The sequence below is a fragment of the Sugiyamaella lignohabitans genome, chromosome B, assembly GCF_001640025.1.
Source record: "Sugiyamaella lignohabitans strain CBS 10342 chromosome B, complete sequence".
Lineage (NCBI taxonomy): Eukaryota > Fungi > Ascomycota > Dipodascomycetes > Dipodascales > Trichomonascaceae > Sugiyamaella > Sugiyamaella lignohabitans.
This window is the reverse complement of record NC_031674.1, coordinates 1,665,802-1,691,139: the sequence shown is the minus strand read 5'-3', so window position 1 is coordinate 1,691,139 and position 25,338 is coordinate 1,665,802. Positions and strand designations below refer to the sequence as shown.

General features: G+C 43.7%; 5 protein-coding genes and 2 non-coding genes across 7 annotated transcripts; 6 read left to right on the top strand and 1 right to left on the bottom strand.

Moving 5' to 3' along the window:
• Positions 1–943: 943 nt before the first annotated feature.
• VPS9 (guanine nucleotide exchange factor VPS9) lies at positions 944–3,478 on the top strand (the record flags this gene model as incomplete). The annotated part of the gene is made up of 1 exon (XM_018879490.1): positions 944–3,478. The coding sequence occupies one exon, from the start codon at positions 944–946 to the stop codon at positions 3,476–3,478; it is 2,535 nt and encodes an 844-aa protein (XP_018737402.1).
• A 119-nt stretch (positions 3,479–3,597) lies between these two features.
• Positions 3,598–6,396, bottom strand: PMT1 (dolichyl-phosphate-mannose-protein mannosyltransferase PMT1; the record flags this gene model as incomplete). Its single annotated transcript, XM_018879489.1, has 1 exon — positions 3,598–6,396. The coding sequence occupies one exon, from the start codon at positions 6,394–6,396 to the stop codon at positions 3,598–3,600; it is 2,799 nt and encodes a 932-aa protein (XP_018737401.1).
• A 1,071-nt stretch (positions 6,397–7,467) lies between these two features.
• Positions 7,468–12,192, top strand: RPA190 (DNA-directed RNA polymerase I core subunit RPA190; the record flags this gene model as incomplete). The annotated part of the gene is made up of 1 exon (XM_018879488.1): positions 7,468–12,192. The coding sequence occupies one exon, from the start codon at positions 7,468–7,470 to the stop codon at positions 12,190–12,192; it is 4,725 nt and encodes a 1,574-aa protein (XP_018737400.1).
• A 554-nt stretch (positions 12,193–12,746) lies between these two features.
• Positions 12,747–14,087, top strand: APM3 (Apm3p; the record flags this gene model as incomplete). Its single annotated transcript, XM_018879487.1, has 1 exon — positions 12,747–14,087. The coding sequence occupies one exon, from the start codon at positions 12,747–12,749 to the stop codon at positions 14,085–14,087; it is 1,341 nt and encodes a 446-aa protein (XP_018737399.1).
• A 3,765-nt stretch (positions 14,088–17,852) lies between these two features.
• On the top strand, positions 17,853–17,923 carry AWJ20_2538 (the record flags this gene model as incomplete). The annotated part of the gene is made up of 1 exon: positions 17,853–17,923. It is a non-coding gene; the product is annotated as a tRNA-Gly (tRNA).
• Positions 17,924–18,470: 547 nt separating this feature from the next.
• Positions 18,471–18,570, top strand: AWJ20_2537 (the record flags this gene model as incomplete). Its single annotated transcript has 1 exon — positions 18,471–18,570. It is a non-coding gene; the product is annotated as a tRNA-Lys (tRNA).
• Positions 18,571–19,047: 477 nt separating this feature from the next.
• AWJ20_2536 (uncharacterized protein) lies at positions 19,048–24,240 on the top strand (the record flags this gene model as incomplete). Its single annotated transcript, XM_018879486.1, has 3 exons — positions 19,048–20,127; positions 20,906–20,937; positions 22,446–24,240. The coding sequence occupies 3 exons, from the start codon at positions 19,048–19,050 to the stop codon at positions 24,238–24,240; spliced, it is 2,907 nt and encodes a 968-aa protein (XP_018737398.1).
• Between the last annotated feature and the right edge of the window lie 1,098 nt (positions 24,241–25,338).

Sequence of the window (25,338 nt, the reverse complement as noted above, 5' to 3'; positions counted from 1 at the left end):
ATCTTAGCCACTCTGTCATACTTCAATTCTCTTTTATCCGATTTCTTAATTTTAAAATTAAGTAAAAAAATCCAAAGTTCCAAGCTGCCCTTTCCTGTACACTTGGACAGAGTCAAAAGCTGATGGAGCCGTCGACACAGCGATTCGAGTGGAGCGAGAGGAGCCACGGTGTTTGGGCAAAGCCCTAGCCGCAGGCTAGCCGCCGAGTGATTTATGACATCACTGCCATTTGTTGAAAAGCTGTCATGGTTGTCAAGTGTGCTAGCAGCTTCCTGTTAATCAAATGTAATTTTCTAGCAGAATCAGGTTTTATACTACCCCTGGCTGATCGATGTCACTCAGAGACCCTTGTTTTATGTGGGAAAAGGACTGATTGCCCAGCAACGGCTCAATTAAACAAGTGGTTTAGGGGTTCTGCAATAATAACAGATCTGCAGTACCCTTAATTTTAGTCGTACATGCTAATCTGGTGACCGCCGTGGAGAAAACCTTAGTCTAGTTATGAGCATACATACACGATAACAGAAGTACACTACGCTCAAGGTTTCTTGTTAGCGATAGATATCAACCTACAAGGAAGTGAAGGTTTTCGAACTGCATTTTGGTCAGTTTGTTATTCATTCACATCTCTAGACTGAATCACAAGAAGGCTTTATAAGCAGTTAGCAGTCATAATTGGCTAGTGATTGCATTGTAAGAAAAGATACGAAAGGGTTTCCGGCAGATCCACCGTTGTTACCTTATGCCGCTGTGATCCGCCATCAGATTGATTTTCGCAGTTCTTCGAATGGTGTCTAGTTAATATTTGATTCATTTGTCGTGTTAATCATTTATGATCCTGGATTTGGGTTTGAATTCGTATTTTAATCTTGTTTTAATTCTTTTGAGTTAGGGCTGGTTTGTTGGTGTTGAGCCGTCTTTGAAACACTTACACGCATACAGAATGGCCACCGAGTCTGTAAATGATGGTCTGAGTGCCATGGCCCAAGCTGCGTCTAGTTTGCGGTCTCGGGAGTCTGTTCCACTATTTCACACACCTCCACCTGTTGATAGAAGTAGGTCTTGGATGGTTGAGAAGTCTGAGAAGGAATCATATGGTATTACTGAGCTTGACGATACGATAGTTCTCAGCCAGAGTATAGAGCATTCGGAAATGGATCATAGTGGATCTGGGTCTCCAACTGGTATAGAGAAGATTTCTAGTGCTAATGAAATTAGTGGTAACAAAGGTGCCACTGATTTTACTAAGAATAGCGTAGATGATGGCAACACCTCGACATGGACGTCTAATCCAATTACTTCTGCATCTGCATCTGCATCTGCTAGTACTACTGCTACTACACCTACCACTACCACGACATCTATGACATCTTCTGGTACGCCAAGTTCATCTGATATACCTACCACAACTGCATCACACATATCTAATGTCATTTCTGAAAGTACAGCTGGAACGAGGGCTGGTTCGACGTCAGGAGTGACGTCTGGGACGACGGCTATTGCCACTGACGGTATTACAGCTGGTGATGCCGCGACACCAGCTTTAACCAACAGCATAAGTGAAGGCACAGAGAAAAACATCTGTGCTAATACAACTAATACACCAGGTGCCAACGCCGTCAACGAAGATCTGACGTCTGGTGTCGATAGCGTTGCTGTGACTGACCAGTCGTCTGCAGCTGCCAGCAAAGAGCCGAGTTTGAAATCGTCACGAAGCAGCAGCACCTCTTTGGAAAGAGTTGCTGAACTGCATGGTGAAGAGGATTCTCATAGTGTTGGTGTGCCACCGCCCCTTCCAAGAAGAAGATCTCATTCACAGCATTCAGAAGAGCGCCATGATTTGTCACATCAGACTCCATCGCTGCCCCGGAAACTCACTCCTGCAGTCGACAGCTTCATTCATAGTTTACAAGAACCCAAGTACATGACTCCATTAAGTGGTGACGAAATTGCTGAACTATATCAAGAATTCTATCATCAATTTGCGGTTCAAGCTGAAGAATATGTTATTGGATCATCTAGTAGTTCTAAATCTCGTGCTTCAAAGGAAGTGCCCATGCAAACATATCGAGAAATTGCTGAGAAAAAACGTGAGAGATCACTTCGACCATCGAGAATAAAGTCCCTCGTGGAATCTGCTGAAGCAATTGTCTGTGAAGCAGTTTATAGCAAGATCTTTGCTATTTCATTCGGCGATGATAAGCCTCGTAACGAGCACCTTCAGGGCCGTGTCCGGGCATTGAATGCCATTCCCGTAACACTAGACCATTTGGCATTACCTATTAATGAATCTGAACTGTTACCTCTTCTCACCGAGGCAGGTGAAGAACTCGTGAATATGGATAGGGCCAAGGCGCCTCGAGCCAAGCTCCATCACCTGCTTAAAGTACACAAAGTGGTGGTGGCTGCTTTAACTGAGAAACGAAGTGACCAAACCAGTGCAGATTCTATACTTCCCGCACTGCTTTTTACATTTATCCGGTTTGAATCACCCAACTTGAGGCTGAATATGAACTTTATCAAGCGGTTCCGCAACAAACAGTTCCTTCAGGGTGAAGATATGTATTGTCTGACCAATTTCGAAGCTGCTATTGAATTTTTAGAAACTTTGACTCTGGATGCTTTGAACATAGATGTTGCCAGTATTCCTAGCTCGATAGATATCACCCCATTAATAACAAAACCAGATTCTGACCCATTGAAACATTCGTCGCCACGGTCTTCTAGAAGTAATTCCTTACAACAATCCCTGAATTCATCGACATCTCCAAGAAGACAGCACAGTAGTTCTAATGTAGCATCATCGGCGAATACTGGAATACTTGGAAAGCGACTCTCTATTCTGTATCCCGGTGACATTGCATCCACTGCTGTTAACTCGGCCGACCAAAGCATAAAATCTTTCAGCTCGACTGTGGGTAGTTCGTATAGATTTCTAGTGGGAAGATTTGTGGACAAGAAAGATGGTCAACTAGACGAAAAGTACCCGGATACTTTGGCCGAAGCCCGTAAGGTTGTTGGATTGGATGGCCCCAATGGCGATTTGGATCACTCGCACCGAACCTTGTCTGAAGACAGTCTTCCATTGTCGCCTGGACGAGATACTGGCACACCTGTGAATCCAGTTGTGCCTCCACCGCCAGTTGGGACCTCGCGATCTCGGTCTTCATCTTTACACATGGCCAATGGTGCCCTCGGATCTTCTGACTCTATCATTGGTAAATTTGCTGGGGGAGTCATGAGAAACTTCAGATCCCCTTCGTTCAGTCAGCCACATCCAGAAGATGAAACACATGTTACGAATGGTACCACCAGAGCAACTGCTGCTGTTGTCAATGTTCACAGCAAAATCACTAAGCCTATTGAGAAGCTACTTGTCACTGATACCGATTCCCTGAAACTGTCAGATATCAGAGATCTACACAATGATTATAAGCGATTAGTCGAGCACCTGAAGACTCTCAATGCATTTGAATAAGCATATATATGTATATCTATATATATTGATAGATAAGCGATGAAAGATTCTTGAATATAATGGTCTAGACGGCGCAACGATTATACAGATATCTCAGATCGCATGTTAAAGTATGCAAATCAATCGTCAATGACAGGTGGACGAGTCACCCTTGACCATTGAAATCGAATATTGCTTTCGAGTTCTGCATTCGTAGATGTTGGAAGCAGACGCTCAGTATTCTCTTCGACAAGTTCAGGAAAAATCTGAAGAAAGGCTTTTTCATTGCCTAGCTTTCTCTCTCGGAGATAGTCAATGACAATATTTCGGACTTCCGGATTTTTTACATCTATCCGAGGACGGAATGCTCGTTGTATCTGATCCCCAAGTAATGTCTCTTGGGCGATAGGCTCCAATTGATCATCAGAATCCTCGGATATCGAGTTAAACAACTTTCGAATGACACTATCTGGTCTGCTATACTGCTGCTGGAAGTCTTCTGAATATATGAAACACTGAAATGCCCAGTCTCCGAAATCCGTTTTGATACAGGTATCCATATCCCATTTAGTCCCATTTATCAAGGGAATATAAGTTATAAATGAAAACATTATACCAAGTCCCCATATGAACACAACTATCGCCTTTAGTTTCCTGGTATTAATCCAAGGAACGGCCTTGAATACCCAATCAGCAGATACCATACTGAAAAGTATTGAGAAGTATAACGCCGGAAGGTAATCTGAAATGTTAATATTTGAACTAGACTCTGACCCTATCTTGGCAAAGTGTACAAGCCAGCCTGTAAGCAAGTGACCAGCTTCATGATCTGCTCTGACATTGTAGGAAGAGCGTCTCATGACGAGCCAATCTCGCCGGAGCCCTATAAGTAGCAATAGTTTGAACAAGACATAACCGGTGATACACAAAACTGACATGTACCAGTTCACCAAATTTCCGAACAAATTGACTTGCAATCCTAGCTCTTTTAAAACGAGGTATTTCACACTCTCGGGCATTAGGGGAAGTTCATACCACTTCAGGGCGCTCTCCAAGGCCCTACCATCCGAGCTAGAGGCCTTACTCAATTCATCGATAACTTCAGTGTATTCTAGGAACTTTTCTCCTAAGGACATAGGGTGATAACCCACCATAGCCACATTGCTTGAATCATTGAAACCAGGATGGAAATTAGTTTCTACCGACCACAGTGTATACTCTGGCTTCCCCATAGTAGTGCATGTGACTTCAAAATGATCTTCCCCCCAGGATGGTAACCTTGTTCTATGAGAGAACAAGTAACAACCAGTAACAACATGTCTGAATCTGACTGCGGAGCCTATAGCTTGCCATTTGCCGATTTTGTTCTGTTTATCTCGGTTCTGATCTACAATTTCTACCACCCAGAGATCATTCATATCCCCCGGGTATCCATCAGCGCCATAAGCTGACACTTCGTATGACCAGTCTCTTTCAAGGACATGTGACTTCACATTGTGTGAATGTAGCCGTTTGTTAGTAGGGACATGTAGCAGTCTTACGATGTCTCCATTTGATACGGGCCACGGGTCAACTCCACTGTCGTTTCGAATAATAGGGGCAGGCGGTTCTATTAGCCAAATATTATTCACGTCTTTGAACTGATACAATGATGTCTGTTGTTGAAACGATTTTGTGGGATAAAATAAATCGTGAGAATGCAAGTATCCACTAGTCTTGACATTCCTCAAGGTAATAAACCCACCGTACGCTATATCTGAGGGGACCATGTGTTGATTGGAACCTATCAAACTGGATTGAAAGCGCCCAGACATTTCATAGTCTCCTCGACCAATATTTGGAACAAGATGTAAATGAACCATCCACGATGATATAAATATGAGCAGAGGGACCACTATAAGCACTGCGAAATGAACACTGTACACAGTAATAACCCTTCTGATATTAGCTTTCGAGTCCGAAAATGTCCACCAAAGGCGATAACAGCTAGTAACAAGAACAAACATTAATGAGCCTGTACCAGTAATTCGAGAAGCTGCAGCTCCTCCTAAAGAAACTGCCATTAAGAAGAGGTTTGTAAACCAAGGACGAGATAATGAGCTGTCTAAGCTGTAACTGTAAGATCTCTTCCAAAAGTAAAAGGAGCAGACCACAAAGAATTGCATAATAGGTTTTGACAAGAAATACTGATTCTCAGTATTAAATGAGTTCTCAAGTAATACGGCCAAGGTCCCCAAAAAAACAAATTGTTTGTCGAGGGAGAACGTATTCAGAGTCAAATAGGACAGATATACACTAAGCAGTCCCAGCACTCTGCTAAGAATTCGAAGATGAATATAAGGGAAATCGCCATATACCTGCCCAATTTCTCTAAAGGAAAAATTACCATCGTAGGTAGACGTTAGTCGGAGGAATGCATAATAAATCAAAAGGGTGAGAGGAGGCTCAGAAACAATAAAAAATCTTCCTTTATAGTATGAGTTTAGTGCTCTACCAATAGCTAACTCCTCAAAAACAACATTTTCCACAGGAACCCCACACAAAATGATGCTCACTGTGGCAATTGTTACCAGGATAACCTTTCCAAGGATTCCGCACTTGGTTTTCGAGTCTAATTCTGTCTCAAAATCTATAGGATTTGCACTTATTCTCAATGCGGGATTCCACAGACCAAGTCCGACACCTGTCCCATGATTCAAATAAGCTGAGAGACCAGCATCACCGCCATTCCCTGGCACTAAAGCTAAACTGGTGTCAAGATCAGGTTGGGATATACTACGAGTGTTATCTTGAATTGCAGTTTTTTCGTCTGAGATACCGTGGCCAACAAGAATCTCGAAATTTGCATCTTCGCTGTCAGACTCAAATGATACTACAGACTCAAGGCTGGCAGTCTCAAGCTCACTATTGTCAGTGGACTTATCTTCAAGGAGTGACATAGTCTAGACCACTAAAGCTCTGTTAACTGGAAGCTCGATAATACATCCCGAGTTAACCAACGAGTTCAAGTGACAACCTCGTCGGCACACGGCCAATTAGCATTAAATAGACACCCAAATATGGAAAATGCATTAATAATATCTAACTTCCGTATTCTACAAACATACAGCATAAATAATAAAATAACTATTTTTTAAAACTTTACGGCTTTCCTCAAGTCGAATCGATATGATCAAAACCCCCCCCTTCCTCACCTAATAAGCCAATGCACCAATCAGGCCCAAACATTCATCACTGTACTGTGCTAACCAAACTCCGTAGCAAAAGACATAAAAAACTAGTGGGTAAATGTATAGCTTTTTCGGAAGGCAGGTTCCAGGCTCTTGGACCGCTGAGGTGAAATTTTTGCCCTGCATACTGCGAGGTTGACCCTGCATCAAGATCCCTAGCACCGTTACTTCAACAGAAGAAATGTATTGCACAAACGAGTTATCAAGGTTAGGGCCAATATTTTTCTGAAATATTTTTTTTCCCTGCTTCTCTTCTCGAACTGTTGTACTTCAAGTCTTCAATAATCAAAATCTAAAAAAAAAAAATTACAAAAGAAAATTAGGAATAAAGTCAGTGGATGAAATTCTAGTTTCGTTTGAGACTGGAAATTAGATTCAAAAAAGATTTCTTTAACTACTGGCTTTTGCCCTTGTCCCTTCTAGTTGTCAGTGAAGATGGATATCGCTACACCAGTGGGAACTGAGATCACATCAGTTGATTTCGGATTTTTGACCTCACAAGAGATCAGAAAACTTTCTGTTAAGCAGATAAGCAGTCCGGAAGTGTTTGATAATTTGGGCCACCCAATTTCTGGTGGTTTATACGACCTTTCTCTTGGCGCTTTCTTGAAGAATTTGTAAGTAGTGGAGGACTGCAATGGACACGAATTGGGTGTGATTGATCGAATTCTAACTCGAAGCAGATGTTCAACATGTGGTCTGGATGATAGATTCTGCCCTGGTCACATTGGCCATATTGAATTGCCCATTCCTGTGTACAATCCCTTGTTCTTTGCTCAAATGTACATTTTATTGAGATCGTCGTGTCTCTACTGTCATAGATTTAAACTTCGTTACCTGGAAACGCATTTGTTTGAAAGTAGATTGAAATTGTTGCAGCATGGCTTGGTTTTAGAGAGCATTGAGATTGAAAACCTGAGAATTGGTGGTGGTCTCGAGGATGATATCGAAGAAGGTGAAGAAGACGAAGCTGGTTTGGGCTACTCCACTTCAAGTAGCTCTAAGACCAGTGCTGAGATTGCTCAGGCCAACGACCTAATTGCTCGTAGAAACAAGTATGTATCCAAGGCTATCAGCAAGGCTATTGCTGAGGGTAGAACCTCGAAATCAGGTGTTCAAACCTCATCTGTTCTTGAGGAGCGTAAGAGAGTTGTCAGTGAGTTTTACAAACGTATTCTCGTTAGACCCAAATGTGATAACTGTGGTATGTTTTCTCCAAAGTATAGAAAGGATGGCTTCACCAAGATCTTCGAGACCGCTCTTACTACTAAACAACTTTCAAACAACCGAGTCAAAGGTATGATGAGACAAGAGATGGTTTTCGAATCAAAGGAGAACTCTGCCAATGGTACAGAAGAAGTTGTTGAGCTTAGTGACATTCCAATTCCTAAGGCTAGTGGAAAGGACTCGAGTAGATATGTTTTGTCTACCGAGGTGAGAAATATTTTGAGAGCAGTCTTCAATAAGGAGCAAGACGTGTGCAAAGTGCTGTTTCAAATGAAGCCTGATTCAACGGAGAAGATCTCTGCTGATATGTTTTTCATTCAGTTTGTGGTTGTTCCTCCCACCAGATTCAGACTCCCATCTCAGTTGGGAGATGAAATCCACGCCAATACTCAAAATGACTTGTTAGCAAAGGTTCTGACTACTTCGCTGAGAATCCGTGATCTTAACGAACAAATTTCGGTCATGAGAAGCAAAAAGATTGGTGGTGAAGAACGTAAGCTTGTGTTCAACCAGCTCATGAACGGCTTTGTTACCATTCAAAACGATGTTAATGCATTCCTTGACAGTACTAAAAATCAAAATCCCACTGCTGGTAAACTGCCACTTCCTGGTGTCAAGCAAGCATTAGAAAAGAAGGAGGGTTTGTTCAGAAAAAACATGATGGGTAAGCGTGTCAATTATGCCGCCCGTTCAGTTATTTCTCCTGATCCCAATTTGGAAACCAATGAAATTGGTGTTCCTCCAGTGTTTGCTGTCAAGTTGACTTATCCAGAGCCTGTCACTGCATACAACTTCAACGAATTACGCCAAGCCGTCATTAATGGTCCTAATGTCTGGCCCGGTGCTACCCAAATTCAAAATGAAGATGGGTCTATCATTTCTCTACATAACATGACTACTGAGCAACGTGCTGCTCTTGGTAGTCAATTGCTAACTCCTTCAACTCTTCCAGGTGCTAGTGGAGTTATCAACAAAAAGGTATACCGTCATATCCGTAACCAGGATGTTGTGCTAATGAATAGACAGCCCACTCTCCACAAGGCTTCTATGATGGGTCACAAGGTACGTGTGCTGCCGGGTGAAAAGACATTGCGTCTCCATTATGCCAACACTGGTGCTTATAACGCCGATTTCGATGGTGATGAAATGAATATGCATTTCCCTCAAAATGAGAATGCTCGTGCTGAAGCGTTACTGCTTGCCAACACTGACTCTCAATATCTTACTCCTACATCAGGTAAGCCACTTCGTGGTCTTATTCAAGATCACATTAGTGCTGGTGTTTGGTTGACGAACAAGGATACATTTTTCACTCGTGAGCAATATCAGCAACTCATTTACGGCAGTGTGCGTCCTGAAGATGGTCATACTACTGGTCCAAGAATCTTGACTGTGCCTCCTACCATTTGGAAGCCTGTTCCATTGTGGACTGGTAAACAAGTCATTACCACAGTGTTGCTGAATATCAAGCCTCTTGATCGTCCAGGTCTCAATCTTGTTTCTAAGAATAAGATCAAGAACGAGTACTGGGGCAAGGACTCGGAAGAGAACAAGGTCCTGTTCCAAGACGGTCATCTTTTGTCTGGTATTTTAGACAAGTCTCAATATGGTGCAGCTGACTATGGTTTCGTTCACTCTGTTCACGAAATTTACGGTGCTCACTCTGCAGGTATGCTTCTCAGTGTTCTGGGTCGTCTTTTCACTAAATATATCATGACAATTGGTTTCACATGTGGTATGGACGACTTACATCTTACTTCTGAGGGTAACAAGTGGAGAAAGGACATTTTGGATGGTGCTTTTGACGTTGGTTTGAAGGCCGCTGCTGAAGTGACCAATCTTCCTGAACACACGACCACCAACGATCCAGAATTGAAGAAACGTTTGGAGGAAATTCTTCGTGACGATAATAAGCTTGGTATTTTGGATGCTATCACCCAGTCAAAGGTGAACGCTGTTACGTCTAGCGTCGTTTCCAAGTGTATTCCCGAAGGTACATCCAAGCGTTTCCCTCAAAATAACATGCAGTCTATGGCTCTTTCTGGTGCCAAAGGTTCTAATGTCAACGTTTCTCAAATTATGTGTATGCTTGGCCAGCAAGCCCTTGAGGGTCGTAGAGTACCAGTAATGGTGAGTGGTAAGACATTGCCCTCTTTCAAGCCCTTTGAAACTGCTGCTAGAGCTGGTGGTTATATCTCTGGTCGTTTCTTCTCAGGTATTAAGCCTCAAGAGTATTACTTCCATTGTATGGCTGGTCGTGAAGGTTTGATTGATACCGCCGTCAAGACTTCTCGTTCCGGTTATCTTCAAAGATGCTTGATTAAGCAGTTGGAAGGTGTTCATACCAATTACGATAACACTGTTCGTGATAGTGATGGTACCATGATCCAGTTCCTTTACGGAGGTGATGCCATTGACGTTATCAAGGAGTCTCACTTGAAGCAATTCGAATTCTGTGCCAAAAACTACGAGTCGCTGCTTCAAAAGCATCAACCTAGAAGTTCCATTGAGAACATCAACACTGATGAAGCCATTAGCTATGCTAAGAAGGTGCGCAAATATCTCAAGAAACACGGAGATGAAGAGCACCACTTGCAAGCCCCTAAATATGATCCTGTTCTGGCAATGTACAATCCATCCAAGTACTTGGGTAGTGTTTCGGAGAAGTTCCAGGATGATCTTGAGAAGTTCATTGAAAACAATCAAAACTTGTTTCCCAAGAAGGATAAAAAGGGTGGCTCCAGCACTGGTATTACAGAGAAGAAGTTCCGTTCTCTTATGCAACTCAAGTATATGCAGTCTGTTGTCAACCCTGGTGAAGCGGTGGGTATTATTGCATCTCAGTCTATTGGTGAGCCTTCTACTCAAATGACCCTTAACACCTTCCACTTTGCTGGTCACGGTGCCGCTAACGTAACATTGGGTATTCCTCGTATGAGAGAAATTATCATGACTGCGTCTGCCTCTATCAAGACTCCTCAAATGACTTTACCAATCTTGGACAGCATCAGCGATGACCAAGCTGACATCTTCTGCAGAGCTGTTGCAAGAATCGTATTGTCCCAGATGATTGATAATGTAGTCGTCACAGAGAGAACTGGTGTAAACGCTCAGGGCATGGATACCAGATCGTACACTGTTCGCATGAAGTTTTACAAGCGAGAGGATTATGAGGCAGAGTACGATATTTCTCAACACCAGCTTGAGGATATCGTTGCTAACAAATTCTTGGCTGCTCTTGAAACTTATGTCCTCAAGGAGATCAGAAAGCAGAAGAAGACTTCAGAAGCCGAGTCTATTGGTAAATCTGTGCCTGTACGAACGACATCAGCTAGCACCGCCAAGTTGTCTTCTTCTGAAGCTGCTGATGATGGTGACGATGATGATGATTCTGATGATGAGAACGTTGATGAGGAGGATGCCAAAGAATCACAGTCCAAATCCAAGCAAGCCGCTTCGTATGATGGACCCGATGACGAAGAATTGGAGGCTATGGAGAAAGCTCAAAAGTCATCAGATGAAGAAGATTCTGACTCCGATAGCGACTCTGACTCTGATTCCGACTCTGATGTGGACATGAAGGATGATGTAGATACTCCAGCTACCTTGTCAAGTAAGGCTAAGGAACGTCAACAGGCAGTTGTTGGTAAGCACAACACCGTGCGCAAGTTCAACTTTGACGATAAGAATGGTGAATGGTGTGAATTTGAGCTTGAGTATCCTGCTGAAACCAAGAAGTTGCTCATGGTTAACTTTGTCGAACATCTGTGTCGTACTGTTGTTGTCAGAGAAATCCCCAAGATTGGTAGATGTATTCGTCCTACTAATGACAAGAATGGTCGTGTTCTAGTTACTGAGGGTGTGAACTTTGGTGCCATGTGGGAGGAAGATGCCTTTATTAATGTCGATGGTATCCTTTCCAACGATATTTCCGCAGTTCTGAAAACTTATGGTGTTGAGGCTGCTCGTAACACCATTGTCAGAGAAATTAACAATGTGTTCGAAACTTATGCCATCACTGTTAACTTACGTCACTTGGATCTCATTGCTGATATGATGACAAGAGAAGGTACTTACTTGCCATTTAACAGACAGGGTGTTGATTCTGGAACTTCGCCATTCATGAAGATGAGTTTCGAAACCACGTGTCAATTCCTGACGAAATCAGTTCTTGATGGAGGCAGTGATACTTTAGAATCTCCTAGTGCCCGTATAGTCCTCGGTAAGATCTCAAAGGTCGGAACGGGCTCCTTTGACATTTTCTCTCCTGTTTATTAGTTGTGGTTTTGTTGGTTTATTTAAGTGCATTGTAGATATATTATATTAATTATATATGTTTTTTATAACACATGGTGTAGCGAGATGTCACTTCCAATGACTGTCATGGGGTCGACTGCTATGGTTTATGGCTATTTTTGCGGAATTATGACCAACGACCAACATCCTTGCTTATCTTATCAAATAATGCTTGGCTTCATTGGTTGGTGCGGCTGAAAAGTCGTGAAGTGCATATGGGAAATTGACCATCTTGAATCCATGTCAGAGAAGCGCCAGATCAGTGGTTTGCAAGTGTGTGAAGATGGCGTCAATTGAAGCCGTTTACATCATTGATTTAAATGGGTAAGTCTGGTTAGGAGATTTATTTTGTTCTGTTACCAATACTAATAATTATTAGCCGGACAGTGCTGGATTACCCAATATCGGGCTCGCCGCCTTCCATTAAGAGTTTGGCCAGGCTCGTGGTAGATGCCGAACAAGGAAAGATTTTAGATGTGTCGCCAGTGATAGAAATATCTTCTTCTAGAATACTTTTTCATCAGAAACACGGGAACATGGTGTTCATGCTACCATGTACTTCTCAAATGCCCGTAATGGTACCATTTGAATTTATCAATAGATTTGCCGAAGTGTTGGAGAAGTATTTCACACCACCGGTTGTACCCATGAGGATAGAAACTAATTTGGACGTTGTGAGCCTGTTATTGAATGAAATGCTTGACGATGGATACCCCTATGTAACTGAGCCAGATGCCCTTCGTGATCTGGTGCCGAATGGTGGCTTGTTGAGTAAGCTACTATCGGGAGGTAACAAGACTGTTCCAACACAATCAACGATCCCCTGGAGGAGATCTAATGTCCGACATACAAATAATGAGCTTTTTGTAGATATTGTTGAAACTCTTTATATGGTGTTACCTGCGAAACCATCTAATAGCCTATCTGGCAGAAGAGTATCTGAACCTATTGGATCCTCGGCACTATACTCACATTCAAGCCAACCAAACAGTGCATATTATTCTACTAGACCACTGGTGTCTAGGATTGAGGGAACAATATTTGTAACGTCTAATCTATCAGGCATTCCAGAGATTTCTCTCAATCTTAATACTCTAAATAACCATTTAGGACGGCCATCGTTTCATCCTGCTGTCAAAATTGATAAGTGGGTCCAGTCTCCAGGAACTTTACAGTTTATTCCACCTGATGGCAAAGCGCTTATTGCGTCATATACCTTAGACAATAACCGTGTTGGTGGTAAGAATGAAAAGAATAGGGCCCAAGGTCAAGGACTAGTATTCGCAGAATTCCGCACTGGTCTGGGTATTGCGAAAGACGAATTCGAAGCTCGGGTATGGACGACCATGTCTCGAGAAGTTAAGCATGTAGAGGGCCTGAGTGTAAATGTTATATGCGATGGCCAGAGGACTAAAAAGAATATAAAAGGACTGCGAATCACATCTGGAGATTTTCATTTTAATGATTGGGGTATTGGTGAATGGACTTTCCCAGGAAAGACTCCACTTGGATGGAGTGCTTCTTTACGAGGTGCTCTAGAACGTGAAGAAGTAGATGATGAAGAGGATGAATCTGAAGAGAACTCGAAGTCAAATGGAGTTGAGGATTCAATCGGTGACTCTTTTAGAGATGCTACTGGAAGCAGCCATAAATCGAAGGCATTAGATTCAAATGTGGCATCGAAAGAATCAGGTTCAGGGATCAAACCTATCTTTCCAACACACCTGTCAATCACATACACGTTGACGGGAAATGTTCCCAGTGGAATCAAGGTGAATAGCCTACGGATTCTCAAATCTCCAGGCCTAGGGGAAGGAGTCAAACCATTCAAAGGACTACGCTATACTACCAACGTTGGCGAGTACATAGTTAGATAACAAAATGCATTCTACATCCTTGAAAAACTTAATTCCCATTTGTTTTCTTTCTATAATTTACATTCTTGCTTTCTTCAAGCAATTGAACCTTTGCCTTCGGCTCTGTCCTCAACCGTTGGACAGCTTGTTCGCTTTTTTGTGGTGGTTCTGTCCATACTTATGGCCTAGCCTTTACTTCAAAACCATTGACCAGGAAATCTATAATTTTATCCAAGCTATCCACGGCAATGTCGGTCTCTGGCTCGTCCTTTACATGGCGATTTACATTATTTTCTAGAAGAATAGTAGCTGCACCAGCTCGGAATCCTGCTTGCATGTCGTCAATAGAGTCTCCGACCATGACAATGTTAGCTGGATCGATACCCTATTTTTTTGTTAGTTCAATCGGCTCGTCAGTATTTCCCCATCTTTTCGGTGAAAAGAAAAACCTACCCAAGACTTGGCGATATGTAAGATCCCGTCGGGATGCGGTTTAGGAGGCTTGAATTCGCGTGTTACTATGGGACCGAATTCATAGTCGGACAGGAAAGCATTCAACAGGTGGTCCACAGGAATCTGGTAGTATTAGTAAGAAATAAGGAATAATAAAATAAAATGCAGCAACTTACTGGAAAGTTTCTGGTGCATATGGATTTTTTGATATTGTGTGAATCAAGGAACTGGTTTTACGTTAGTCAAAATTCGTCTTTTGTAGCAGTCCATAATTGTCAACAACTCACATCCATTAATTGTCTCAATCCTGGCTGAGGTTTCATTTCCAACATAGCAGCTCTTTCAATAACCTCTAGCTTTTTTTGAGCTACCTTTTCCTCATCTGGGGGTAAACTATGAACATGATCCAGAATATCGACAGACTTATCGATACCCAAGGCATCTCTCATCTGCTCTGAGAACTGTTAGTATACCATTCTTATACTATACCCTCAAAGCCTTATCGGCATGCTCGGTATTTTATAGTATATATATATCACATACTGAACATATAAGTCTATTTTCTGGTTAATAAAAGTCAAGATAACCATCGCGGATGGATTACTCACCTGAGGAAGACAAAGTGTACCGTCCATATCGAATATAACGGCCTTGATTGGGATTTCCTTGGTGCCATTTGACGAGCCACTAGGATTCAAAATAGCCCTTCTGGGAGCTTGAATTGGAGACATGGTTGAAAAGAACGCTTTCAAGTGCTGACTCTTTATACGCTTTATCGACATCGAAGATAAGATAAACAGATCGGCTTCTGATTAGTTTGATGCAATACGCCATAAGCAGCACGTGACCGGAGAAAAGCCATAGGAATGTGGAAGTTTTGCAAGGAGAAGAGCTAAAACACATCAGCCTAAAAGTCTCTGGTGTAATAAAGTACGACTGGAGAATAATGAAATAGTGATTATCTAATTCTATATCTCTCACCGTCTAATATTCCGAGTCGACTGCATGGGTTTAACAGCAGGACAAAATGTATGACGGCTACTCAGATATGCTCATTCATATACAGAACACAGTGCTGGATATCATGAGCCGGAAACATAAAGCATAGACTGATGAGTTCAACAAAGCTTCACCCATAAAATCATGAAGCCGTTAGCGAAGTGAGTGACCCATGACAATCTGACTGCAATTAAGTATTAAGAGAGTGGTCATCCCGGTTATACATAAATGATGCGACATAACATTGTCTGATTTATATATTATAGATAACTTAAAACATGATTTAGCGATTGATTATGCTCAGCTCTTGACCCTCTGCCATTGGCACTCTATGAACCAGCACATGCTTCCGGACAGCTACAAGATGAACACGGTCAGCTGGTGACCCTACTTTGAGATATTAGTCGAGATGTCCATCCTGGACACTTTATTGATTGATCCAACTCATGCTGTCGCCGGGAATTACTGATATCAAAAGTGTGAGTTTTATACCGCTGTTACCCGGTATCTGTCCTGATTCTGGCTTCCATGCAGAGGATCTGACATGGATGTAGATGACTCGACATGTTCTTCCCCGACTAATATCTGATCGTGCAGAGGATCTGGCATGGATGTAGATGATTCGACATTGACTATATACCTGATCGTGCAGAGGATTTGGCATGGATGCAGTTGACTCGACATCGGCTTGCCCGACTCATATCTCCAGATGGTCGAATTCAATCAGTATTTCCTTTGGTATCAGAATTTCGATAGTTCTTAACAGATCGCTGAATTTCGCTGAGCAAGGAAAATTAAAATAAATAAAATTTTGAATAAAAAAATAAATATAAAATTTCCCAAATGTAAAATTGAGGGGTTACCCGGATTACAAATTCAGTAGCTGAAAGCTCGGTAATAATGAAAGCAGAAGTCGCATTGGTTTCCAGGATGGACATCTCGACTAATATATCGAAGTAGGGTCTCCAGCTGACTGTGTTCAGCTTGTAGCTGTCTGGAAACATGTGCTGGTTTATAGAGGGCAATGTCGTTGATTGAAGGTTGAATTCTTCCTAGTTAGGAAGAAAGAATCGGGACAGAAACCGGGTAACACCGGTAAACCTCACACTTTTGATATCAGTAATTCCTGGCCACAGTATGAATAGGATCACTCAATAAAGTGTCCAGAATGGACATATCGACTCATGTATCGAAGTAGGGTCTCTCTAGCTGATTATGTTCAAATGGCAGATATCCGTAAACATGTGGTCTTATGGGTCATAGAGGGCAAATCACAAATGTCAGTGATCGAAAGTTGAATTCTTCCTTATTGGGAAGCAGAATGGACTCGAAAGCCGGGTAACGCTAGTATACTCACACCTTTGATATCAGTAATCCCAGGCAACAGTATGAGGATCACTCAATAAACTGCCCAGAATGAAAACCTCGACTAATATCTCTAAGTAGGGTCCCCAGCTGATCGTTTCCAACTGCTAGCTGTCCGGAAACATGTGCTCTTTTGGTTCATAGAGGGCAAACGGCAAAGAACGAAAGCTGAACATATCAATCGCTAAATCATGTTTTAAGTTATCTACTATATGATTCAGGCAATTTTGAGTCGCATAGTTTATGTATAACCAAGATGACTACTTTCTTATTAGCTGATTGCAGGCTTGCTATGGCTATTTTAGATTTCAAAATATATGATTCCTCTGAATTCCCATTTAGTATATCAAGAAAAATTTGTGATATTTCGACGAGTACCGGGAAAACGGTTCAGCTACAGGGTTATAAACCGTTTTGTAACAGAAAACGAAACCGGCTCTACTCATCTCATATGTAGATAGGGATGAATTCTCACTCAATTTTGTTCTGGCGGGTAAGCGGTATAAGTTTAAGTTCTTTCTCATTTCCATTTATCTTGTTCCTCTTTAGTATTCCTAAGTTTCGGTTTAAGTTTTTTGGGAGTGGAATATTCTTGAAAATGTCTGCATTCGTCTAACATTAAAATAAAATAAGAGAATGGAAATGAAAAAAAAAAAACATTTATCGAAAAATAAAGACATATTTCCGCAAATATAACATATTTCGATCACAGGTGGTGGTGCAATAATTTTGAAGCGAACCAGTTGCACAAGAGTGCCTATTTCGTCAAAAAGCTAGACCATCGTGTGATTTTTGATTAAAAGCGCACTTCTGAATGGTACTACTGTGATTTAGTTGATAAATTTGGCTCGAGGGTGTGTTAGTGGGTTTTTCTGGTGATACTGGGCTATGTTGGGGCCTTAAGATCACGCAATAATACGGATGAGTGTTGAGGTTATCATTTTCGTATTCAAAAGGATAACAAGAGCGGGCCTCTTGGTGTAGTGGTAACATGATAGACTTCCAATCTGTCGCCGCGGGTTCGATTCCCGCAGTGGTCATACCTTTTTTGGCAGCTCTAGACAGAGCTGATTTCTTTTTGTGTTTGTTCTTTATTTCTTCTATTAAAGAGGTTTTCAATAAAACTTTCTTATTTTCATTATTTCTCATAGTTTGGATTTTGTTTTTTTGAAAACATCGATGGGACTATCTTTGCAACTCCTAGCAAACATGTTCAAAAAAGCTGCCAGCGCACAGAGTGAAAAGCGTGCGCTCGTATGAATAACACTGTAGTCTTCTTGATAGGGATGGATGATTATATTTGAGTTTAGATTGGATTCGGAAACAGCGTATAATATTGGACTGAAAACACGTGTTCGCTTTTTCAGTATATGATTTCTATATTGCATACCGATAAGCGGTGATACACGCACCTGCTAGAGCCCGCCTAAAACAGCAAAGTAATACATAATAATGAACAGACAATAGACTAAAGAGTCCCCAAGAATATCGAGGATAAAAATATGGGGGAAAAGAGATATAACACAGAAGGTACAAAATAGCGAAAAAGACTTGAGTGATTATAAAAACAAAGTTCAACAACAAGTGGCCTTGCTAGCTCAATCGGTAGAGCGTGTGACTCTTAATAACTTGATTCATCAAGATAAAAGTCATCACAAGGTTGTGGGTTCGACCCCCACGTAGGGCTTCATTTTTGCGACCTGTAACTAGGTAACCAGCTTTTTTTTGCCTTTTATCTGACAGACCCAGACTCAAGCTTACCACAGGTCCCATCAAATCATTTGGTTTTCTCTCAGTCACACCCATACACCGCAAGCAACGAATGATTGGAAGCAAACCGAGAAACACAAGCGAATGCTAAGAAGCAGTTTCAAACCCTACAAGAAACGGCATTGGCGGGTTTAATACCCAACTTTCCCGAAACAGAACTCCCCACAGCTCTACCGGAACGTAGACGCGACGACTCGAGCGCAGCGAGAGGAGCAACGGGGTCTGGGGCAGAGCCCCAGCCACCGGAGGTGGCCCCCAGTTCGCAGATGCAGGGACAATAAATCAGTGCGGCTGGCGTTACTAGAAAATCACGGGTGCGATAGAGAGGAGGATGTAAACACGTTTGATTAAACGAGTGTGGTCAGGAATCTGAAACATCAGAAATACACAGACAATGAAACTGTCATTTCCTCCATTCACACGGGCGTGTGTGATATGTTTTGTATCGTTATCAGTGGGAGTGCTTGGACTGCGATATTCGCTGTTCGACGCGGTTGCGACGAGGCCAGCAGATGGCGAGAAGGCTGCTCCGCATCCTAAGATGGCCGATATCAGCATCCCATATATCACATTGGTACCAGGCCAGTCGATAGTATACCCCTGGGTTTTATTATTATCGAGTTTTGTTGAGCAGTCAATAGCGGGATTCATCATCACTGGTTTGACTCTGGCATTTGGCGGCAGATACTGCGAACGAGTATGGGGATCTAAACATCTGGCGATATTTCTTGCGATCCAGAGTGTGATTCCGAATCTCGTCTGCTGGATTTCTATTTATACAAGTTTTGTATTATCAGGACGGTCCAACGAAGGACAGTTGTTTCAGACTGTCAATGGAGGAATCGCATTACAACTGGGGTTCTTAGTGGCGTTTAAACAACTGGTACCTGAACATACCATAGTCTTATTTAAGGGACTGGTCAAAGTGCAAGTCAAGTATCTTGTTATGCCTGTACTGGTAACATATACTATTTTTGGCGCGGTGACTGGCCGAGTGGCTCCAATAGTGCTTTGCTGGAACGGGTTTCTAGTGGCATGGGTATACTTGCGATTCTATAAAGTATCATATACCGAGTCAGTTTTGCCGTTATCATCACAAACAGACCAACTGGACTCACAATTGCACCACCAGCAGCTACAACCACGAACCAAGATCCGTGGAGACGCCAGTGATACATTTGCACTAGCCAAGTTCTTCTACCCGCGCCCATTGACTGGTCTGGTAGCATCCGTGTCTAATCTGGTGTTCACAGCATTGGTATCAGCCAAAATATGTACCCCATTCAACGACGACGAGGTCGAGGCCAGCAATTTCCAGACCCGGATTCGCACTCGAGGCACTGCCGGCCCTGCAGCCCGCTCCGAGCTCGATAGCGACCGTCGTCGTGCTCTCGCACTCCGCGAACTCGGGTCCCGCCTCGAACAATCCAACCCGCCCCTTGCATCTCCCGTCGCTCCCTCACAACCTACTCTCGTCTAATGAATAATGAACTGCTATCTTTCCTATACCCCTTCCACTGTACTCTTGGGGGGGTCACTCTGAGGGGTCTGGCGCTGCCTCCGGCCGCTGGGGCTCCGCCCCAGACCCCGTGGCTCCTCTCGCTTCGCTCGAGTCGTTCGTCGGGTGTCCCTGCTGGAACTTGGTCCCTGAAGTGGACCCTGATCTGCGGACCCTGCGCCATCCAACGCTGGATATTACCTGAATCGGCATTTAACACCTCCTCCTCGCTCGAAAACGAGCACAGCCTGTAAGAGTGGAACCTAAACGAAATACACAAGATTTCCAACCCACTTTCACCCCTGAGCTGGCTGGGCCCTGATCGACAGACCCTGCGTCAACACGCTCTCCCAATCCTCAGGCCCAATTCTCCAAAACCGCCGGGACCCACCCGCTCGCGAAGCGAGCACAACGGGTCTGGGCAGAGCCCAGCCGCCGGAGGCAGCACCACCCGACCCGAACCCGCCAGACCCGGCGGACTCTGCCCCCCGGAGCACAAAGGAATTAATTAACCCCGTGGCGGGTCGGGGCAAACCCAATGGGCGGCAGATGGCCGGTGCAGCACGTCTAAAACCACCGGGCCCCTACTGCAGTAGTTTATTATTAGACAAATGGGCCCGATGACGGCGCGCGGGTTGCGGCTGGCAGGGGGTGTGTGGCTTGGGCTTTATCTAAGTTTGAGGGTGCGGTGCGGTTGCGTTTTGCATTTGGGTCTGCGGTTGCGTTGCGTCTGCAAGCAGTTCTTGCGTCTCAGAGATTGTCTTCTTTGAACTTCTTTTTTTTTTTGCTTCCTAAGCTTTTTTCATTTTTTATTAATCGTACGCGTTTTAGAGTGATTCTCTCTTTTTCCTGGTTTGGTTTAATTGGTTTCGTTTTGAAAATTGAGTAAGTAAAAGTCTTTTTAACGAGTCTTAAGTCTCGAATGGTGCGTGGATTAATCGGGTCCCTGGCGATTGCTAATGCTGCTGGGTCATCATCCGCTTGAAATATTGCGATTCAACATTGAATTTTTGGAATTTTGGATTTTTTTGATATCAATTTCAGTCTCAGATTAGGATATAACAGACTGGCAACAGAAAAGTATCAGTTTCCAGTAGATATGTGTGTTGAAGATTCGGTGATTATATTCAGACGTGGGTTACACAGTTGCACATGAGGCAAGTTGCCCAGTGTCTCTACATCAGTATATGATATGATATTGAACTCGTGACAACACAAGTCAGCTAGTGAGGAGAAATGGCAAAGTAATCGGGTTCAGCGGGTTTTAGAAGATGGCAACTAGCAACGGTCACGATGAAACATTCTGAAGACAACGCCGGATCAGTGGTGGCGCTAGTTTCAATTGATCATGTGGTTCATGAAAACCTTAATTGAGTGTTTAATTTTTGGCAATGAGTCAATTGTTGTCATTTGTATCAGGGGTTTCAAATCGACTATACTTCGAGCTTTGTTATTGATTGGAGTTGTCTAGAGACTATAGGATATGCTATTGCAGCATATGGTCTCCTAGCAGCAAGTAGAAACGATAGCAACAGCAACAGCAACAGCATGCAGTCTTATATCGACTGCTGTATGATAATGAATGGCCCATAACCTGTTAAGAAGTATCGAGTACGACTGTCTAAGACAGTCTATGACAACCTGTGACAATTGTAACAATTGTTGGTTGGCAATGGCTTCTAATCGCTGTTGCAATTAACAGCTTCCGATGATAACTCTTGCTGAATACGATTGCTATCACTGCTACAATAACTGAATGTTACCGTGTTATGCTGTCCTGCTGGGTGCTGCCACTCAATGCTGCTTCTGAATGCTACTACCGAATGTTGTTGCTGCTGCTGCTGCTGCTGTTATCTGTGGTGCTGAAATGCTATTACTGATTGCTCTTGCTTCTTCTGTTGCCTGTTGCCACTGAGTGGATACAAGTACCAGTGCTTCTATTGCTTGCTGCACCGATTTCTACTGCTGAACGCCATCACAGAAAGCCCCCTGCCGAAACAGACACAGTGAATCCATTCACTGCTGAATGCGAGATCCACTACCCACCCAGAAGCTCCGCGAAGCGGAGCACAACCAGGGTCTGGGGCGGAGCCCCAGCCGCCGGAGGCAAGAAACCGACCCGTCGATGTCCCAGCACTAGCTAGATGACACCATATGAACACAGACTTGTACTAACAAAAAAGCAGCATACTGTAAATTCAACACACACAAGACGCAATTATGCCTTCTCATACTCTGACATATGACGACGGCACCCAGCATGGGTCAGTTCAGGTGGCCGGTGAGTTTTCTAGTTGGTCGCCCTTAGATCTCACTAGTGCTGACGGCAATTTATACTCGATCACATTACACGATTTAGAGGCCGGCAAGACTTATATGTACAAGTATGTCATTGATGGCAACTGGACTACCGACTCGTCAAAGGAGATTGTTCGTGATTCGAGCAACAACGAGAACCATAGCTTCACTACAGCTGAGCTCGCTCCCTCGACTGCTGCTGTTGGAGGCAGTTCTGTTCCTCCTGAGACTATTGCAGCTGCTTCTGGTGCTTCTGATGTTGCTGGTATCCCAGTCGACTCGAAAAATATCGTCCGTGAGGAGCCCAGCATTTCTGCCCCCAAAGATGCTTATACTCCATTAGATTTCAAGAAGGAGGTTCCTGAGACTAGTAACATTGGCTCGGAGTCTGTTCCTACTTCTTCTTCTGCCACTGTGGGATCCAGCACTCTTGGTACCCCAGCGGCTCAAGCTGATGATAAAGCTAGTGTTTTGACTCTTAAGAGTGAAGAGGCTACTTCCAAGCTTGTTGGTTTGGACGGTCAACCCATCAGTAGCACTGCTTCAGTAACTTCTGGTCCCACATCATCTTCAGCTGCTGCTCCTACATCAGCTTCTGGTTCTGCTTCTGGTTCTACTGGTCAAACTAGTGGCGGAATTTCAGGTGCTGTCGTTGGAGGAGCTGCTTTGGCCGCTGCTGGTGCTGCTGGTTTGGCTGCTGTTGGAGCTAAGAAGGCCGGTGAAGCTAAAGACACTGTTGTTGATAGTGTCAAGGGCAAGTTCAATGAAGACGAGAGCTCTTCTACTACCCCAGCTCCTCCTACTTCAGCTGCCACTGCCACTCCTCCTCCCGCTTCTACTGCTAGTGCTACTTCTTCTGGTCCTTCAGCCAATAGTTCGGAACTTCCTGCTGTGTCTATCAACCCCAGCAAGGCCATTCCCAAGACTGTTCCCAAGGCTGTTCCCGGATCTGTACCAGTAGCTCGTACTGTGGCTCCTACTGGATCTCTTGGAGTTCCCAATTCTCCTCCTACCAATGCTCAAGGTGTCAGTGCTGGCAGTCCTGGTACCTCTGCTGCTGTACCAGGAGGTGCTCCTGCTATTACTAGTGCTCCAGTTTCTGCCGCCAACACCAATGGCGGTTCTGGTCAAACCAGTGGTGCAGTTGCTGGTGCTACTAAGACATCACCTCCAGCTCCTCAACCTGGATCCCGTCCTGCTATCACCACTACTACAAACACAATTCCACACGAAACGGCGTCTAAGACCATTCCTGGCTCGTTCCCCGGTCTTGCGCCATCTCCATCCCCAGATGTGGCTCATAACATCACTGCTCCACCTGCTTCAGGCACTGCTACTTCTGGTAACAACCTCTACCAAACTCTCGACCCTCAAGCCAAGGTTCAATCTGCCACTTCTCCAGCAGTGAGTGCTGCTGGTAAGGCCATTGCCACAACTACTGGTGCTGCCAACTCTGCTACTGTCGATGCCACCGCCGCTGCTGCCGCTGCTAAGGCTCACATCACCGGTGCTGTGGAGACTGGTTCTACTACTCCTGCCGCTAGTCCTGCTATCTCTACTGGTACCACTCCTGCTGCCGCAGGTACTCCGTCGACCTCGGGTGCTCCCGCATCTGCTGGCACAACTGCTTCTAGCAAACCCAGCACGAGCTCGGCTGCTTCGTCTTCTGCCCGTGAGCCACTCACTTCGCTCCGTAACAAGAACTCACAACAGCTCTCCGAATCAACCGGTTCTTCCTCATCGTCCAAACGTAGAAGCTTCCTCAGCAAGATCTTCTCCCGAAACAAGTAAGTGTGTGTCTCCGCATGCTCTCACAGCGCCCCTCCTCCTGCTTCTACACGCGAAACATCCTACCCAATGTATTTTACCTTCCTAATTCTGTCCTCTGTCTCGCTTCTTGCTTTTTTGCCTACCTGCTTGTTTGTTTAAGTACTTAGTGGCTCTAATTTTGTAATAAAGGCCCATCGCTGGTTAATCCTGTGCTGCCTCCGGCGGCTGGGGCTCCGCCCCAGACCCCGTGGCTCCGCCCCAGACCCCGTGGCTCCTCTCGCTGCGCTCGAGTCGGGCGTTGGGTCGTGGTAGTTGCTTTGTCATATGGTGGAGCTTTGAATAGAACATGAGACCAGATAATACACAAACAGGAAAACGCTAACAACAGCCTTGAATCTCAACTGTCAACCGTAGAAGGACCAGCCAGAGCTCACCTGGAGTCGCTAATGATTTTTGCTGGCTGCTACCCAACATTGGTGCTACAAGGAAGCCAGAAATCTAAAACTGTGGAAATATGGTTCAGGAACTAAAATCGTCGTCGTCTTAGGACGGCTTTGGAAGGCTCTTCAACAATTCGAGGTTGATATGTTCTGTGGTCAGCCAGGTGATGGTGAACAATCGAACTTGAAAATTAATGGTACATCACTCTTTCCTAACGGGCATTGAAAGTCGTAATAATAGCTGCTAGATTTCGATATACCTGCTGGAAGATCAAGAATAATGAATGTCTGTTAACATCTTATTGGGAATTCTGTAACTTTAGAAAATTGAGGTCTAAGCTTTACAAGCAAAAAAGACAATCCGTAATAAAACCAACACATGGTCACTTCTCCTGGTGCTATGTAAATGCCAGGAGTTGAAATCCATTGCCATATCTATCTATCTATATATGTAAAACAAGACATTTTACAGAGCTTTGTCATATAGCAAACAGGTTAGATTTTTAAAACAATAAATATTATAAATATTATAAAATAATAAATAATCAGATATAATTTCTTTGCTCTCACACTCTCTCATCTGAGTTCTAATGTTAACTTGAGGGACAAGGTGCTTTTTTTTACGTTAGAAGCACAAAACAAATCGGCACAATAAAGGAGTCAGAGTCTGAATTATAAG